Source organism: Pteropus alecto, unplaced genomic scaffold, assembly GCF_000325575.1.
Source record: "Pteropus alecto unplaced genomic scaffold, ASM32557v1 scaffold7, whole genome shotgun sequence".
Classification (NCBI taxonomy): Eukaryota; Metazoa; Chordata; class Mammalia; order Chiroptera; family Pteropodidae; genus Pteropus; species Pteropus alecto.
Window position 1 is genome coordinate 24,059,845 of NW_006494614.1, and position 19,603 is coordinate 24,079,447.

Here is a 19,603-nt window from a genome sequence, read left to right on the forward strand (position 1 = left end):
TTACTAATCTTGACTGTCAAGTTTTTACTATTTAGCTTATATAACAAAACTCTCAAATCAAAAATATTAAATTCTAAAAAGTTTCTAACATTTCTATACATTTTAAGTATTTAAAGGAATATAATTAATTTAGGATTAAAAATTTTATAAACTAGAAAGTCGTTTTTAATGATATTTAATTATTTGGTGTTTATTATAGCTTACTAATCTTGACTGTCAAGTTTTTACTATTTAGCTTATATAACAAAACTCTCAAATCAAAAATATTAAATTCTAAAAAGTTTCTAACATTTCTATACATTTTAACGATCAATATTTATGTGACGTATGACATTTGAAAAAATATTCAACATATTAAATGTTAAATTTTATCATCTAAAGTCCTACTTAAAATTCTAATTCTGAAGTCTAATAATAATCAATCATTGATGAAATAACTTTGACTTTCTTTAAAAGTTTAATGATACATTTTAAGTAGTTAATTAACATAAGTAAATAATAATATGCAATTCCTAAATGTCCCATACTGAAAGGAAAATAAATCTTACACATTTTTTGTGTACTTTTCAATTCATAGCTACTTCATTTATGGACTTTAACTGGTGACAAAAAAAAATGGTTCAAAAAAATATCAGCTCCAAAAACTGACAAATGTGCAGCAAAAGATTATGAAAACATGCAGTGGTTTCATTAAATTAACAACAATAAATAGAAAAATGTAACTAACGTATTACCAGTTTGTGCCATAAATTTAGCAGCATCAGCTTGTTCCTGAGGGACCCTTTTTTCATGAACAGATCGAGGTCGCTGACTTTTAATTGTATGATCTCCCATCATTCCAAATTCTAAAGACAGAATAAAGGTATATGAAAGCTTGTGTGTAGACATTTGTCACAAATTACATTACTGTCTCATGCAATATGTTCCTATATATACCTATAAGTTACTGATTAAATTCACAATTCTAAATTTGCTAGGCTGATCTGCTTGGAATATTTCTAAGCTCAAGTCAAAAAATCCATAAACAAGAACAAGGTTTCAAGAAACAATAAAAACAGTCAATGAAATGACACATCGGGTTTTAAGTCAGCTTAATTAACAGAAACGGCATACTCTTTTCTGATAATGTTTTGAAGCAATACATCAGGAAAAATACAACCACAGTGTTAACTATTGTTTTTCAGAGATAGAATCCTGACTGCGGTGCTTTGCTGAATAGTAATCATCCCCACAAGTTTTTCAAGCACTTTTCTTGAGGAATGAGTAATCCTGTAAGCTAGCTTTCCTGAGGTAAATATTCACTTAGTATACTACTTTTCCAAAGATTAGGTTGCCCTTGGTGTTCTCAAAAGTTCATAGAAAATGGTGGCTGAAGTAATTCTCATGCTCTCCTGCTTCACCTCCAAGTAATTCCTCCTCTCTTTTCTAACCACATGTAAAAAACAAGTTATGTTTAAAAGTTATATTTAAAATGACTCCAGGTTTCTGTTATTTAATCCTTTAATAGTATACCTCCTATGAAAGGCGAAAAATCTGGGCCTAACTCAGAGACAAATGGGGGAGAGAAAAAATAAATTGAACAAAAGAACAGATTCCATGTAATATATTTTTATAAATTCATATGCTTAGTTTCTGCAAGAGTTCCATGTTTTTTGCACTGTTACTATAAAATAACCTTAATAAAAGCAAAGCCTATGTATGAAAGAGTTGTTAGTTCTGGCTCATAAGAGCGTAGGTAGGGGAAGGGAATTTCTGAGGGGCAGGAACCGTGGTACTTTCCATTACATCAAGAAAATTGTTAAGCCCTTAAGACCAGGTCTTTTATGACAAACATGATTGGGTAAAACATGTTCTAATGGTAGTGTAGATATATTGTCAGAACTAATAATGTCAACATTTGGGAATAATTTCCCAGCTTGTTGTTTTGTCTGTTCCCATCAATCTTTAAAGAACCTTCTGCTAAAATATAACTTAATTTGTGCAATTAAGCTGTATATTTTGTAAGCACTAATTCTACTAACGTTTGTCTTTTATGTAAAGAGAAAAGACTCGCACACATTTTTGTCCATTCTGGTAAATCCCCACATAAATATTAAAGTATAGCCCCTGACAGATTGACTTGTCAGATATTCTTTACAGACATTCTACCAAGGGAACATACAATGAAGAATTTGAGAAATCTGTGTATTTGTTTTTGTCAGTTTAGATAAAATCCAAGGCAAAAAAATAGAAATTTTCATAAAATGCCAGTTGGTTTATCCTTGTAAAATCCATCGCTCTTTTCCATTACTGCCAATGTCCTTTCGTTCCATTCATTTATGTACACAGTATGAGCTGCCTAAACTATGTTTCATTATGCTAATAACTATCTAATCACATATCATTTAATAATTTTGAAAATTGACTACTTAAAATGTTTCTATCTAGACTCTTATGCACTATTCAATATTTTAAAATATTATATAGATAAGTAAAACTTTTCTGGATCTGAAATAGCAAAAAAAGCTTAGTAGTAATCTTTATTAACAGTATGCTCTACCTTTTATTCACTAGAATTTATCATTTAAATTGTGTGTATGTGTTTTGTGTGTCTGTGTGCATCCATCACTTAGGGCATTTAAGTCAGAGTGTATGTTTACATAAATAAGTTGGGGGCTCTGATGCTCACACTAAGGTAGTTTTGGAACTGGGAGGGCAAGGAATACTAAAATAAATTACTTCACGCCCACAACTTAACTAGTCAGTAGGTAACTTTATTACTTGTTCTAGTAGAAGACACTTCAACTTGGTGGCAGCATAACAGCTTGCAATCTGTATTCTAAGGAAAAACATTTGTACGGGGGCTATGACCTGATATTCAGTAGTCTGAGTATGTTGGTGGAGTATGCTAATTTCAAAAGTGTCATATTCAATTTTTAATGATTTACTAAGTTTAAACACAAGGGAAAAAACTTATTTTTAAAAAATAGGCATTTATATTTGAGTGAACTATTTTATGTTATTAGCTGGAATGTGATTTACATTTCTCAAACATGTGTATAATACAAATTAAATTTCAATATTCTTCACTCTAGTCACTTCTATTCCTTATCAACACTCTAGTCACTTCTATTCCTTATCAACACTCTATTCTTCACTCTAGTCACTTCTATTCACTTCTATTCACTTAGAAGTGACTTCACTCTAGTCACTTCTATTCCTTATCAACACTCTATTCTTCACTCTAGTCCCTTCTATTCCTTACCAGTCCATATGAGCACTGGTACAGATACATTATCATAGGGTCACAGTATTTAAGATAAGAAATTCTTTAATCATCTATGGACTTGTTCACATATTTTTTATATAATCAAAAGTTTAAAATAAAATTTTTGATTATTGCTATCAATATAATTTACCTGAAAAATTACTTAAAAAAGTGAGAACTAATATGAGGCCTTGATATAACTAAATTGCCCATAAGATAGAAAACATGCTAACGATTTCTTTTTCTCAGATGGAAAAACAACACTATGGTGGTATTTTCTGAATGTTCTAGACCTATTATTTTAGACCTAAAACAAACTGAATTTGTAAGTGACACATGTAAATTATCACCTAACCAAGTGAGTTCCTTTTGCCAATAATTTTGTGCCAGGCATTTTTGTTGTTGTTGTTTTTGTTTTGTTTTGTTTTGTTTTTAAAAACTTCTTTGTTTTAGGATTGCAATCAATGGTAAAATTTAACAAGTATTATGATTCCAGCCATATCTCCTAATGGAATATTTTCAAAATATTTGTGTTCTCTTTCAAGATGACATTACTTTCTTCAATTCTAGTGAAAATAAAGGCCAATTAAATCATTCAAACTTAGGAAAAAACAAGTTATTATTTTTGTTATTATTCTCTTATATGGTGAATGTGAATTGAGGTAAACCTTTAGCATAAGTTCTTCGTGGACTGTTGATTCATATTCAAATGATTCTGAGTTAGCAAAGATAATATACTACATTAGTTACATGAGAAAAATAGCATAGCCAAAGAAAAAGATGATCTGTTTTGGTGACAGCAATGAAAAGCAAGTTATGAAATCAAAGGAAATCAAATTATGTATAGCATAATATTACATATGTACATACAGTACATGGCTTATGAAAGTACAGGGTCATTTCCTATATCTTTATGTTGATGGTATCAATTAAGTGGTGAGTAAATAACTGCATTCTTGTATAAAACTCAAATGATTGGAGATGACTTCCATATTTAGGCATTTAGACATTTTCTCATAGACTCTTTTTTTATAAAATTTATTGGGGTAACATTGGTTAATAAAATTATATAGGTTTCAAGTGTATAATTCAATAATACATCATCTGTAGATTCTATCATGTGTTCACCCAAAGTCAAATCTTCCGTCCCCATATATTTGACCCCCTTTTCCTTTTTCTGCCTCTCCTCCTCTCACCTTTCCCTCTAAGAAGCACTAAACTGTTTTCTGTGTCTATGAGTTTTTGTTTGTCTTGTTTGTTGCTTTCAGTTTTATATCCCACATATGAGTGAAATTATATGGTCTTTCACTGTGCTTCTTGATAAAAAGTAGTATTCTGGAAGTAGGATACAATTAAATTTATATGAAAAAAAAAGCTTCTGAAAATGTATTGCTTTATGTCTTTTCTTCCCCCATTAAGAAATATGGAAGTAGATCATTAAGAAAGAAATAGACCTGAAAACTGACAGTTGATAGTCAATTATCAGTTATAAAGTTTTTGTCTAGAAATCAAGGGTTATAATAATGTGAAATTGAAGTGATCAAAAAGTTAAAAACACATATCCATTTGTTATTTTACCATGTATTTATTTTTTAACACATAGACAAGCAGAACATTAGATTAGTTGATATCAGTTATGACTGCAATCTAACTTGCAGTGTAAATACTAACTTTGCATTGTTAGCTAACCTTCCTTTGCATTTTTGCAGAAAACATCCTAGCCTAGGCTATTACTGCTTCTCAAACTACCTATATTCTATGGCCAAACTGCACCATATTTGTCATGGAAATAGTCAAGTCACTGCGTCGTTTCTCTCATTTTTCTTCACTTGAAACACCAGCTCTTCTAGCCATGTCTACAAAAAAAGCCCTTCTCTAAGTCTAAATAATGGTGCCACCTTCATGAACTATTTCCAATCATAATCATCCTCTGACTTTCTTAACTTTTGTTTTGCTTTATATCAGTAATGGACTTTCACTTTAACCATTAGATTGTCTTATTCCTACTAGTACATTATAAGCATCTATGGGAAGGAAATATGGCTTATGAATTTTGAAATCACCTCCTATACATAGCTGAGGTTTAACATTTATTTATTATATAAATTACATATTAAGAATTACTTTTCCAAAGTGCAAGTTTCTACATATTTAGAACCATTTTTTTTTTATTTGCTTAGCAAACAGTTCAATGGGGAAAAAAATAAAATTTTTAGTGAATTACTTGAAAGTTAGTTATGTATGATTATGACAGTTGACATTTCTTCTGTCAACAGGTTTATTATCCATAAATATATTCAGGTTATTATTAAAATACCTGCAATAGTACTTTACTAAGAACTTAAATCTCACTGTCCTAAAGCAAAGCTTAATTTGTCAATAAACATTTATTATTTAACATATGAGACATTAAAACCACAAAGATAAATAAGATGTAGTCTCCAATGTTCTAAAGCTTACCCAAAGAAATTCGCTAAATATGGCCTGATCCTGTGGAATATGAAAGGATATACATTTTAATCAAAATATTAAGCCATTCTCAAGACCCATTTTTTGTATTTATTTCCTAAATTATATATGACCCTTAACAACGACTTGCTAATATGTCTCCAAAAAGAAAATACATCTTTAAAGCCATGAAACTAGACATTTGAAGTAAAATTCCATTTGTCATTCCATAACAAGTAAGGATGTTAAATGTGTTACTCCTTTCATCTAGCTGGATTGTGGTGGTCTAAACAAATAAATTCTTTTAAGAAGCAACCAGATATTTTCTGAAATAAGATTATTGTATTTAATTCACTATAGATTCATATTTAACCAGGAGTATAAGTTATTGAATTTGTTCATTTATTTTTATACATATTAGAAATAGAACTGGCACAATTACATAGCATGAAAATTTTTTGTGTATATCTGGGAGATATTTAGATAATAAAGAGCAGCCCAGATCATTAGTTATTGATATCTGACTGTTTTCTGAGACTTAAAAAAATATTTCTTGAAGTGTGATCAGACTTAAACATTGTATTCTCTCATTCAGCAACTATTTGTTGAGTGCCTACATAGCAGGTACTTTATCGAAAGACAGAGCTTAGAGGAGAAAAGTCTGGAGTCTGTAAAATCAAAGACACTTCTAGAACTGGCATAAACTATTAGAAACATGGAATTTTATACTTAAACATCATTAGTTGAAATCCTGAAGGACATTGGTTAAAAAGTACTTTTTACTGTTGACTGTAAATCTACTAATTTTATTTTCCCGAAGAACCAAACAGGAGTAGACTAAGCAGATGGAAGACAAGTTCCAAAGAATTCAAGAATAACAGTTTTATTTAACAAATTAAAAAATATCAGAAAATACTTAAACTTTGAGGAAATTAAAACTTAATATTAAAAATAAACACATATTAAAATATATTAGGTACCTGAGAAATCCATAGTTGAAATTTAAGAGGTTAACTGGTTCAAATTATTTCTTGGTTGCACTGCCATAGTTAGATATTTAGTTATAGGGACCAAAATTCTATTTCTTACAATAAGAAAACAGAATCTTGCTTTTCAAAATACTGTCACAGAAATGACTTTATTAGAAAGTTGGATATAACTCTGTTAAGTAGATGGGTAATTTTATGCCACTTCCAAAAATGTACAAAACATAGAATAGTCAAAGGACATACTGTTAGTATGTTTGTAGAAAAATTAAAAATGTTTGGTTTCAATTTAGTTGTTATGTTTCAATTCAATTGTTTAGTTATTATTTCAATTATGAAATATATTTTATAGACATGATTATCAAATATATTTAGTACATATACTCCTAGATAATGACAATGATGCTACATTTTATCTTTATTCAAAATAGAAACTTTGAAATAATTCCATATAATGATAATTTTTTTCAGATCTTCTCAAACATGTATTTGAAAATTATATAGTAAAACATCATATCTAAAATGTTTCTAAAAATTGAGGAGATAAACCCTTAAATTATCATTTTTATGCTTATTTTCTGTCTTTCTTCTGGGAAATGTTAGTAAATTAGATATAGTGCTCTATGTAAGAAATTATCAATGCATGTAATCATATAGGAATTATTTGTTAATATTTCTTATATATTATCCACTTGTATTTTATGACCTCACGCGTTTTTTGAGCTAACTATTGACTTTTTATAAACTATCAGTAATGGTTTGTTTGAAAAAATATTTTATTCATTGGTGATGAAGAAAATTAATGTAGAAACACATAAATGATAAATGCAATTTCATTTCCAATAGTAAACTAGTAATTGAATGTCTTTTCTTGTTGACCTGCATCAGAATTTAATTTAGCACATTAGTACATCAGTAGCAAAATAAGATGCTTTACTGCAAGCTCTAACAATTTTTGCAGAAGATTAAAACTCTTATACTGTAAGATTTCAAAAACATTATTGCTAAATAAGATCTTAGGGAATTTGAAATATAAGAAAGTAAACTGAATTGTCCCTGGATGAAGTATTTCTATATTTTTCTAACGAGAACAGGGTTTATTTGCTTTCCTGACAAGATTTCTGAAACGCAGAGTGATCCTCTGTGTGTAGAGTAGACTTTGCAAGGATTTCCAAATGGAGGGGAATGCTGCTCTGGGAATGACAACAAGATTTGTCTTTCAGGCTTCCCTGGAAGGACAAAAAATAAATGAGTCGCCTAGTGATGGAAAGCCAAGTTCTTCTGAAGGGAAAACAATAGGATATAATAGTGATCTAAGGACTTAAGAAATGTGTGGTTAGAGGATATGGAACTTTGAAACAGCAGATGTTCAGGGCTGGGTGAACGATAAGTTACTACTTATTAATGGAATATAAAGTATAAAGAGGAGGGACAAGAGGTGTTCCTGAAGAGATTTAGGGGAGGGAGAGTCAGGTCCATAGAAAGCCTCTCATGCCTCACTAAGAACTTTGGAATGTATCTCTGATTAACTGTGAAAACTTTGAAGGTTTTTAAAAGGACTAAGTGGGGTATCATGGCATGATTTGAAATTTAGATAGATTACTCTAATTGAAGAATGGAGAGTAGACTGTAGAGAAACAAAAATAGAGGCAAGATACACTTTTAGAGGGCTACTGCAATTATCCATTTAAGCTTGAATAAGCAGTTGGATAGAAATATCTCCATTAGAATAAGAATCAGAACCACACAGAATGCTGTCGAGTTCCAACTTACTGCAGGTTGAGTATATCTTTGGGCCATTGGGTCCAAATTGTAGGCAACTAGAACAATTTAGTGATCCCCAAAGACTATAGAAAAAGAGTTCTATAAGAAAATCTATGCTTAAAAAAAGTGATACTTTTTAGTTTGATATTTTCGATAGATATTACCTTTGCATAACATTATGTGTATTGTATTATATATTATATATTTATTTAGAATTTCTAAGAGAAATTATTCCTTTTTTAAAAATTAAGGCTCATATCCATATGGTACTTTTAAACTTGCCAAAGCTCTTTTTCATTTATTATAACAGTAAAGTACAGAATAATTTAACTTAAAGCGACATCACAGTATGCATAGTTACTAAAAGAAATAATTTAATAAGACATTCCATAAAAAATAGTACATTCTACACCCTGATTGAAGGTTAAAAGATTAGATAAATGATTGCTTAACCAAAATATTTCAATATATAATCCATGAAATGCCTGTTTTTCATAAGACACTAGTATCTAGATATTTCTGACATATCTTTACTGCATTTAATTTATATTAGATTGAGTCACCTGGCTTCAAGGTATACTCTTTGTACCTACAGGTGAGAGAGGAGGATTTATTCTGTCTTTTATCCTTTTTAACTTATCCATTATGTTCATACAGAAAAATTTTTCAGAGAATCTAGAAATATCAAAATAAACAGTTCTAGTTATGTTTTACCATTTATCTACTGGTATATTTCTACAGTTTATCACAGAATTTTTAGCTTAAAGTGGTATCGTTGTATACATATTTACTGAGGGAAATACCAATACTGACTTTCTTAATGAAAATTATTCTACTAGAACATACACGGTGTTTATAATAATTTTTAAAAATAAAAATATTATCACCTTAGCCATTCCCTTAAATTTTTAGCTTATTTTTCAGAGACAAATGAATATAATTGGAAAATATTTTTATTATTTTTCTAGGATATAAATTACCCTTATAGTCAATTCACATATATTCAAACTTATTTCCATAAGTTATCATTATTAGTACTGAAACTCAAGTGACATTCTATAGAGAGAACTAAAAATGATTAGCCTTTTCAAAGTAGTGCTTCATGTGCCTAAAGACAAGACCATTTCAACTGATGTAGACTAAAGTTGAATGTGGAAGGGTAAAAATTAAATGGGCAACCTGTAGACATAGCTCATGTTTCAGAACATCTTACCTTAAGGTCTCTTGACTGTTTTCTTCTTGCAAAAGAGTTTCTGGGAACATGATCTAAGGCCTTTTAAAGCTGTAAAGTTACATTATTTTCTCACGTCAGAAGTTGGACCATTGGCTATCTCTCAACAGACTAAAAGGCCTAAAGGACCTGACGAAGCTTGATTAACGGGTCTATTCACAGACATATATGCACCTTAGAGTCTAAGTACAACAAAGAGCTGTATTGGTTGCTTCTAAACATTTTCTTAACTCAATCATTTTGAGCGGTTATCTTGATCCATACCTAAGCAGTAAACTAAGGTTTACTCTGCATATGAGGTGTGAGATCGCCTAATACTCATTTAAAGGTATGTATGCATCTATGCTACGAGTAGCATCCACATTGGAGAGGAATATTTTTAGAAGACAATATAACTTTCCAGGATATTTGGGAATAAATCAATTTCATTCATTCGACAAACATCAAATGAGCACTTTATTACACTCCAGATAGGATTTTAGGCACTGGAGATATAGCAGTGAACAGAGCAGACAAAAATTGATTTTTGTGAGAGAAAATTTTACACTTATTCCTAGTCTGATATTTAAGGCATTTAAAATTTTATATAAATATGAAATTTACTAACCAGCTCTTTGTAAAGGCTAATTATAAGCAGTCATATATATATTAGTCAGATTAATAACTTTTAATTTCTGTTATTCGTAGATTGCTTCAGATAAAAATAATTTAAGTGAGTATCTCATTCATAGCATTCAATGGGAACTGGTTAAGAGGACCATTTAAATTAAAACTGTTGACACAGAAGCCATATCATCGTGTTCCCCCAAAATACTGTGGTCTTATTGATTTCTTTTGTATATCTTCAGAGTTTTCTTTCTTTTAAATTTGAATGTATTTTGTTATACACTGGTTTAGTCTCTATATAACTCAGGAGAGAATGTTTCTCATTCCATTCTCTTAATCTTTCAAAATATTTTTTAAAATCCTCAAGAAGACACACATTCACACATCTACACTTTCATCATACTATTCCCCCCTATTTTCTGATTGCTAGACATTTCTGTTGCCTTCAAGGTTTGCTACCAAAGGAGAGATTCTTAAAAGCGATTTTTCTATGAGAGAGTACAATTCAAATTTTGATATTGTCACATTCTCTTCCAAAAGCTCATCCTAATATACTTCATAATAAGTAGTGTAGGGAGAGAAAATGTTAGGTCTTTTTGGTCTATTTGATTTTTATCAATACACAACATCGCTCTTTATTCTGATTAGTGCTTTTTCATATTCAATATTTCAATATTCCTCTTTTATCTGATATTAATACTATTATGCCTGCTTTATTATAACATTTGTCTCCCACGTTTCCATATTTTATTTTCAGCCCCTCAGTGTCATTTTATTTTAAGCATATACCATATATACAATATATATAGCTGAATTTCAAAAATCCCATCTGAGTCTCTTCCTTTTAACAGGAAATTAAATCTCTTGATATTTTTTTACTATATTTCTTAAAATGTTAAACTTATTTCTTTCATCTTACATTAGGGTCTCTCTTCAGCGTGTTTTCCTCCTTTTTTTTATTTTTCCCCTTTCCTGTCTTTTTTGGATTGATAGGAATTTTCACTGTTATTTTTTTCCCCTCTAGATACCCTAATTCAATTATTTATGTGTTATACAGTAATTTTGTTACATGTAAACATATTTTTTAATCTATCGATTTCTTCAGTGAATCAGTACCTGTACTCATTTCCAAACCAAGAACTCGTTCGTCCTTGTTCTTGTCTTGACACTCACATGTCATTTACTTCCAAGCTGCTATATTTGTCCATTGCACTTCAATAATTTAGTCTTAATTACTATATTAATTTTTGGTTGGTTTTCTTTCTTGTAATTGTTTTAAATTTTGTTCAAGTATATGCTTTAAATAAAGAAGGGGTCTAAAGTTGATTTATTTTGCCCTCACACTTGAATGTTAGCTTGGCTGGGCCCAGAAATTTAAGGGCAAGTAGTTTTTTTCTCACTGAATTTTGAAAATAGCTTTTACAATGAATCCTGGGATCCGCTATTGTCTATGAGATGTCTTCTGATATCTGCTTTTATTTCTGGAAACTATTCTTAGGATTTTCCTTTACATAGTTGGAGTTCTGCATTTACCAGCATGTGTTTAGACATTGTTTTTTTTCATTCCATTTACTTGGTACTTTATGTTCTCTTTCTGTTTCTCTTTATGTTCTCTTTCTCAAAGACCAACACCTCAACTGAGCACACCGAATGTATTTTTCCCCAAGCCAACTTTCCATTGTCTTGGTTTTCTTCCACGCCTCTTGTGGGGGGTTCTGAGTTACTACTGCAAGCTGTACTTTGCTTTCATTTCAGTCCCCTATATAGTCATGAAGAACTTTCTCTGGGAAAATTGAACTCCCAATTTCCAATTATTAAAGGGTAAGTGCTAAACCTATTACTTTCCATTCCCTGCAAGTAGGGAAAAGAATTGTTCAGAGAACAAAATGGAAAATAACTTTCAAAAGAGTATCCTCTCATTCCTCTTGTCCCACTCACCGAATGTCAGACAATCTGACTTCAAGCCTCCTTCCTTGAATGAAACTGCTCTCTTGAAAGTCATTTACCTCTTAGGAACTGTCACATCCAGCTTGATTCCTTCAGCATTTGACACCCTCCCACCCTCCCCCAACCCACAGTTTTTCCTAAAATGCTTATCTTCCTTGGCTTTCAAAGCTGCTGATTTGCTTTTCTCCTCCTGACTGCTTTTCTATTTCCTTCATTGCTTTAGTGACTCTTCATCCTTTAAATGTGAGTGTCCCTCAGGTTCTGCCTCAACACTCACTGCCTTAGAAAATCTCACTCATTTCTACAGACTTAGGTATTGCTTTTAAGAAAACAACAGTTTCTCACTCCCATAGGCTGATCTACATTCCCCAGACCACCTACACTACAGTGCCATCTAGATATTTTGCTAGCAAACTCAGCATTTATGAAAGCAAGTTAATCATTTCCCTTATGAGAGGTGCTGCTAGCTATGCATTTCGATTTTTTTTCTAATAAACATGTGATGCTCAAAATAAATATTTCGTGAATAAATAAATGGTAAAATAAAAATAAAAGCTTGTCAGAAATAATGCAGAAAACTGTCTTAGGTTTATCAAACTATCTTGATGGTCCAGTTTGGTTATGTGAAGATAGGCCTTAGGGCTTGATATGGAGACCTGAATAAATACTCACAGGTTAATAATTTGAAATTTACTAAGGCTGCCAGGGAGAGAAGGTGAGGTTTACTGGGGACAATAGAGAAAGGAGATGAATTTAAAAGATCTTGGGAGAGGAATGAAAAGTGGGGTGTCCATAATAATGGTGGGAAGACTGCAGCAGATGAGAAAACTAAGAAATTCTTTGTGGAGGGAATATCAGAAGCAATCTTAATAACTGTGATATTTAAGTATAAATGTATGTAGTATGCTGGGGTGAAATATAATCCTTCTTCACTAGAGCCAGCTTTCTAAAAGCTGACTTACCCTGTTAGAGATATTTAAAAGAAGGTGATTAAAGAAAAGATACATTGATTTCATGTTGGGATTGGCAAGGGACAGAATAAAGAGAATAGCCTCAGAAGCAAAATACAAAGCAATAATTGATAATATAGCTAAAATAATGTAAGAATGAACAGTAATACATGAAAAGAATATATATAACCTCTCTCTCAAAGAATTCTTAGAAATATTAGGGAGATATTCAATTTGTAGTTCTAAATTATGTGGCAGGTTAAGCCAAGCACTTGTGTAAAAATTATACTAAAGTATAGCCCTCAGAAGACTGGAGAACTCGGGAACACATTGATAACAACTCTAGGATTACAAGTTGACATTCCTATACTGGCATCTAGGTAGCTCACATTGGTAATGTCCATTAAACATAGTTTTTCAGCTGATGTCGTACTTTCTGAACCATATATGAACCTTAACATTATCTAGCAAGGAGTCCAAAGTTGTTTACTCATCATTATAGGACCGAGTTTCTACGGCGACCAAGTTGCCAAGCACAGGCAAAGGGGATTAGGATGGAATCTCCTGTGTACTAAATCTATTTCAGTTTAATTCTTCCTCCCTCACCTCAATCTTTACAGGGAAACACAGCTCTGATTATCTAATTATAGTGAACTTTTTTACCAAGACTCAAGTAGAAGAAGCAATTAAGATTTTGCTTCCCTGAAGGAAGAATAACTTCTTTTGTGTTGCAGTTTTTTTTAATGTTTTACCTTGTACTTTCCAATTAACTATAATCTCTCTTCAAATCTATATAGTCCATATATTTTTATTTCTTTGCCAGAAGTTTGTCTCAGAGGGTATCTTCCCAGCTGGGGTACACCTGACTTAACAAGTTATTTTAAAATAGATGTGGCTTTTTTGATGTCTAAAGTTTGACGAGTCAGCATTGTACAATAGATATACTAAATCTCAATTTAAACTTTGGTTGCATTTTTTAAAGTATGGAATCTTTTGGATTACTTAGCATTTAGTTTTGGTTGTCGTTTTTAATGAGAAAGTAAAATACATGGAAAGAAGAGTGCTCAGAATGGTAAAATGGTAAGAATTGGAGTGAAGACTGTCTCAAAAATTATAGTTTAGTGTCAGGCTTATTTTGGGAATAAAATTTTGAGTGCTCAATGGATAAGGCATTTTGGAGAGTAAAATCTGGTAGGAAAGTTCCAGCAAATTTAAATAATCAGATTTCACTATAGAATTATAAGTGCTATAAGTCCATAAAAATGAACTATTAGAATAAAAAAATTGAGAATGTTTAGCTTGAAAAAAATCTCAGGAAGAAATAGTAATTTTCTTTGACTCTCTGGAAACTTGTCATGTTGCAGGAATATAAATAAACTATGTTGTTTATTAAGAATGAATTAGTTGGAAAGGGGTTAAAATCCATAGGAAGAACTTTCTAATAATTTGGGGTGCATAAAAAGGAATGGATGACCATGCAAAGTACCAAGCTTTTGATCACTGGAAATGCTTAAGCAGTGAGTAATGAATATTGTAGAAATAATTCCTACATGGATTTATCTGATTCCTAGAATCTGTGATTCTTCTTTTTCCCCAAACCCCATATTCTATCAGCTTTCAACTCCTATCCATCCAAAGCATATTCCAAATCTGTCATCACCTCTTCATCTCTACCACTACCATTCTAGTCCAAACCCCACTGGCCTCTAGCACTTGGAAAACTGCAATAGCCTCCTAACTGTATGTACCTACCTTCACCTCTGCTACCACTTCTCTTGCTATAATCCACTCTCCACAAAGCAGACAGATCCTTTAAACAGCAAAACAGATAATGTCAATACCCATCTTAAAATCCTTATACATCTCCCCAACTCTTAGAATAAGATTCAAACTTCTTATCCTGACTCTTATTAAGAGCTCTGTATAATCTGCCCCAACCTACATCCTCAAGATCATTTCATATTCTTCTCCCCATTACTCACCATGTTCTAGTCATACCGGCCTTTTAAAGTTCCTTAAACATACATAGCTCATTTCTCCTTTGCACTAATTGACTTCTTCAACTGGAAAACTCTTCTGATCTTTGCATGGCTGATTCATTCTTGTCATTTTTATCTAAAATTTCACCTCTTTAAGAGGCTCTGCCAGACAGCCAAATACAAAGTACCTATACAGACATTCTCTAGACCTGATTTTAATTCTCTGCACAGAACCTACCAGTATAGGTTTTGTTTTGTATATTCATTTAATAACTGTATCTATCAACCCACTAAATTGTGAGCTTCATAAGAATAGTAGTCTTATTTGTCTAGTCTATCACTGTACCCTGTGCCTTGTAAGGGACTAAAAAGTATTTCAGAAGGGAGAGAGGAAAAAGAGAGAGAGGAAGGGGAGAAATCATTATTATTACTGGATAAATATCATGATCTTAATCTTATTGAATCTGGGATTTCTTCAGATCTATCTTCCAATTCACAAACACATCTCTTGAGAGTGTCCAAATTAGTGCTTAATCCATTTATTAAATTTTTAACTTCAGTGACTATATGTTTTATTTTTTGGTAGTTCTATTTTTCTGCCATTGTTGTTCTATATTTATTCTTTATTATTCTATTCCTTTAAAAATTACTTTAAACATATATCTTTTACGGTTTATTGGATTTTGTTTTTCTAGTTCTTAGTGTGCTCCTTGTGTTTTGTCTGATTCTCCTGAACGATCTTTGTTTACTCTCATAGCTTATTTTGTTTTACTTTATTTTATCTCATCTTATTTCTCTTGAAGGTTCATCTTGCATAATATTCTGCTACTCCCCCAACCATGAAACTCCTATAATCCTCAGTATAAGAGTTCTTTCCATGGCAGTAAATTTCTTGACTTTAAGTTGCGACATCACAAAAGTATAAATTCACACCATACACCGACCTGGTATGTGATAGTATTTGTGTGTGTGTGTGTGTGTGTGTGTGTTTGGGGGGGGCAGTGGTGGTACTCTTTTTTCCCTCTGCAAATGTCTCTGAAAGAAGACTAGCTTCCTTCTCTAGTTTCCTAGAGCCATTGAGTGAAATTTCTCTAGCTCTCCTTTGACAGAAAGGGCAGTTCTTTGATGCCCCAGGTTTTGTGTAGTTGGATTTAGTTCCCCAACTTACACTGGCTGAGGACACTCTCTTCCCCACCAAACAGAACTGAAATCCTGATTTTTAGCCATTTAGAGCTTATAACTGTGCAAAACAGTTCAAAGCCCCCCAGCTTACCCTTAACATTTTGTCTTTTGTCTTTTTACTACTACTGTTATATTTTATGGACACTTATACATTTCCGTTTCTTTTCAGCCTGGCTCATTTTTGCTGTCTTTACCTTTTATCCAACACTTCTATAAGTTTATAGTAGGTCTGGGGTCCATCCACATCAGCTCATTCTGCCATGTGTTAGAATTCTTTCCAATGAGTTAGGCACTACATTTAAGTGCTACCTTCCTCATAAGTTAGGTTCTATTACTAGTCCCATTTTAGATATGAAAAGGATGAGCTTACAAGAGGTTTTATTACTTGTCCATCATTATACAGCTAAGATGTGTTGGTCTGGGATTCAAAAAAAATCACATCTAATTGATGAGCCATGCTCTCAAATAAAAGGCCATACAGTTAATTAGACCACTAGAATCCCTTTCAACTTTAAAATTAATTTTATATCCCTGCACTTTGCATGGTTTACTTTCCTAAATTGCAATATGTGGTTTTATGATATTAATCATGATGGAATATAGAATAGGCTAATGTTTGTTCAGAGTTTTTATAATCTTAGCTGCAGCTTCTGTCCAACTGCTTTGTAGGTTTTCCTTGCTACTTTATGGGAAGGAAAATATGCTAAATTAAGAGCTTTATAATGTGAATTGATATTAAGTTGCCCTACAAAAGAGTGTAGTCTTATAGTGCCATTAACATGATGTTAGATATAATGAAAATATTTTAATGGTGAGTAATGTATCACACTGCTTCTTTCCTAATGCTTTCACCCTTGGCAAGAGATACCCTTTTAATTTTGCCTCTCCAAAAATTTCCTTTATTGAGCATAAATAAGAAGGTGTATTTATATTGTCAATAAAGCATTTAAAAGTGTGAGTACTAGGCCACATTAGATTCATTATGGAGGAGGCCCACTTAAAAATCAGAGAAATATATACATTCAATCTTTAAATTATTTAGACTGCAAAGGCATTAATTTTGGTGTCCTCTTTAAACTGTAAAGGATTTCTGATTCCACTGTCATTAAAAGAATAAAATTCTCACAACAGTACTCAATTCTTCTTAGTAAGTGGCTGAGAAAGAACTGAACTCCTTTACCAGATGAGCAATCTGTTAATTATTCATAAAGGGCACAACTGAATCACACAAGAACTTAATTTTTTCTATGTAACAGTGCCCTATGTTTTTCTCAAACACTATGTTTTCAGAGAACTAGAATTTCCCACTACCTCAAAATGCTACATTGACCTCAAAAACAAGTCTGGAAAATGCAGCATTCCAGATATTAAAAAAATGAAACATGAACAACTATCCAATGATGTTTGACATTTGAGAATGACCTTTGTGTAGAAAATAAAGTCATTTTCCAAAAAGCCAACATTCAAGCTTTCCCAGAAACACATTTGAAAATGAAAAGACATCACGGCTAAAAAAGTAATTACTAGCCATAAACCTTTTTTTTTTTTTTTTTTGCAAACACTACTGAAATCAGTCAAGTTAAATGCCCAGAAAAACATCACCGAAAAAAGTAATTGCTAGCCATAAACCTTTTTTTTTTTTTTTTTTGCAAACACTACTGAAATTAGTCAAGTTAAATGCCCAGATTAAGTAGAAATGCTCCATCAATTCTCACATCACATTTGCAACATTGCTGAATCAATTTTGATAACTCTACTAAATGAACATTTTCTTTTTAATTGCTAAACCTCCTCTTGCAGACTCCTTTAAAGATGGAGAGCACCTTATGTTAGTATCCAGAGTGTCTCATTGAATTTAGTGAACTTAGACAAGTTAAATGCCCAGATTAAGTAGAAATGCTCCATCAATTCTCACATCACATTTGCAACATTGCTGAATCAATTTTGATAACTCTACTAAATGAACATTTTCTTTTTAATTGCTAAACCTCCTCTTGCAGACTCCTTTAAAGATGGAGAGCACCTTATGTTAGTATCCAGAGTGTCTCATTGAATTTAGTGAACTTAGACCTTTAAAGCAGGGTCACAATTTTCCATCTTGACCTAAGGTTTTGCCCTCCAAATCTCACACTGATTTATAAAAGGCAATTTCTAGGCTTTAAGCAGCAGAATGTCTATGGAAAAGTGTGGTTAGAACCATTTGAGTCCCACCCTGAGACCAACCAGTGAGCAATATCAACACATAAATTAACGAAGTTAACATGAAGCGATCATATAAAATGAAAATCAGAGTCCACATAACTGTTAATATTTTCTTTCTTTTTTTTTTTGCATTTAAGAAATACCAACATTTCTTTAGCAATTACTATGTCATTACCCTTAAGGAGAAAGATTGAATTTGTTACCTCATTTATATTTCTGTGAAACAAAAATTCTTACTCCTTCACCAAATATAGAGTTTAGGATGTAATAGTGTTCAGTTACACTATAGAGAGCTGAGATTTGAAATTAGGTATGTCTATGTTTAAAGCTCATATTCGTTGTTCTACAGTACTAAAAGTAAACTCACAAAGGCAGAGTATTATTCCCCCATGTTTAAGTAATTCAAGTTCATTATAGAAAATAAAAATTCCAGAAAAAAATATATTATGTGTATCCCTCCTCCACTACCACAATATTCTTTCTAATATTATCTTCCAAGTTTTGGACTCTTTTTCAGGGGCAACATATGTAATAAGATGTTATGAGGTTTTCTTGAGAACTTATACCAGGGGTTACCTAATAGTGCAATGATTTCACTGTTTAGAACAAATGTACTGAATTAAAATCTCAATTGTCTCCTGAAGGCAAGAATAGCTTTTACCATTGAAAGAAAATCTTCCCAAGGGTTATACATTGATGAGTTTTCTTCCAAAAGAAGGAAAAGAGGAAACCTACGAAGATTCACTGGTAAATTTAGGGAGACTGAAACATTTCCAAATTGAACATTTACTTAAATCACCAGGTTTGCTTTCCAGCTAGGGAGCTGTCCGATAAAGAGGAGAGAGCACCAGTGAAGATCTTTCAGTAAGACCACTCCATACAGGAGTGAGTTAGTTTCTGCAGCTGCAGGAAGGGGATAAGGATTTAGATAATTTCAGGACTTAGAGATAAAAAGATTTAGAATAGAAATGATTCATTTATTAGTGATCAGGAAATGACGACATGGAATTACTTATGATAAGTTTATGACTTCACTTTAAGAGCAAAACTTCTTAATGGAA

The 19,603-nt window shown here is 31.9% G+C and overlaps 1 protein-coding gene across 2 annotated transcripts in view; it reads right to left on the reverse strand.

Moving 5' to 3' along the window:
- ADGRB3 (adhesion G protein-coupled receptor B3) overlaps positions 1–19,603 on the reverse strand; it is a 659,277-nt gene that overhangs the window by 400,425 nt on the left and 239,249 nt on the right. For both annotated transcript variants that reach the window (XM_006926408.1, XM_006926409.2), the window contains one exon: positions 735–845. In XM_006926408.1, coding sequence (XP_006926470.1) covers positions 735–845 — 111 coding nt within the window. The remainder of the gene's footprint in view (positions 1–734; positions 846–19,603) is intronic.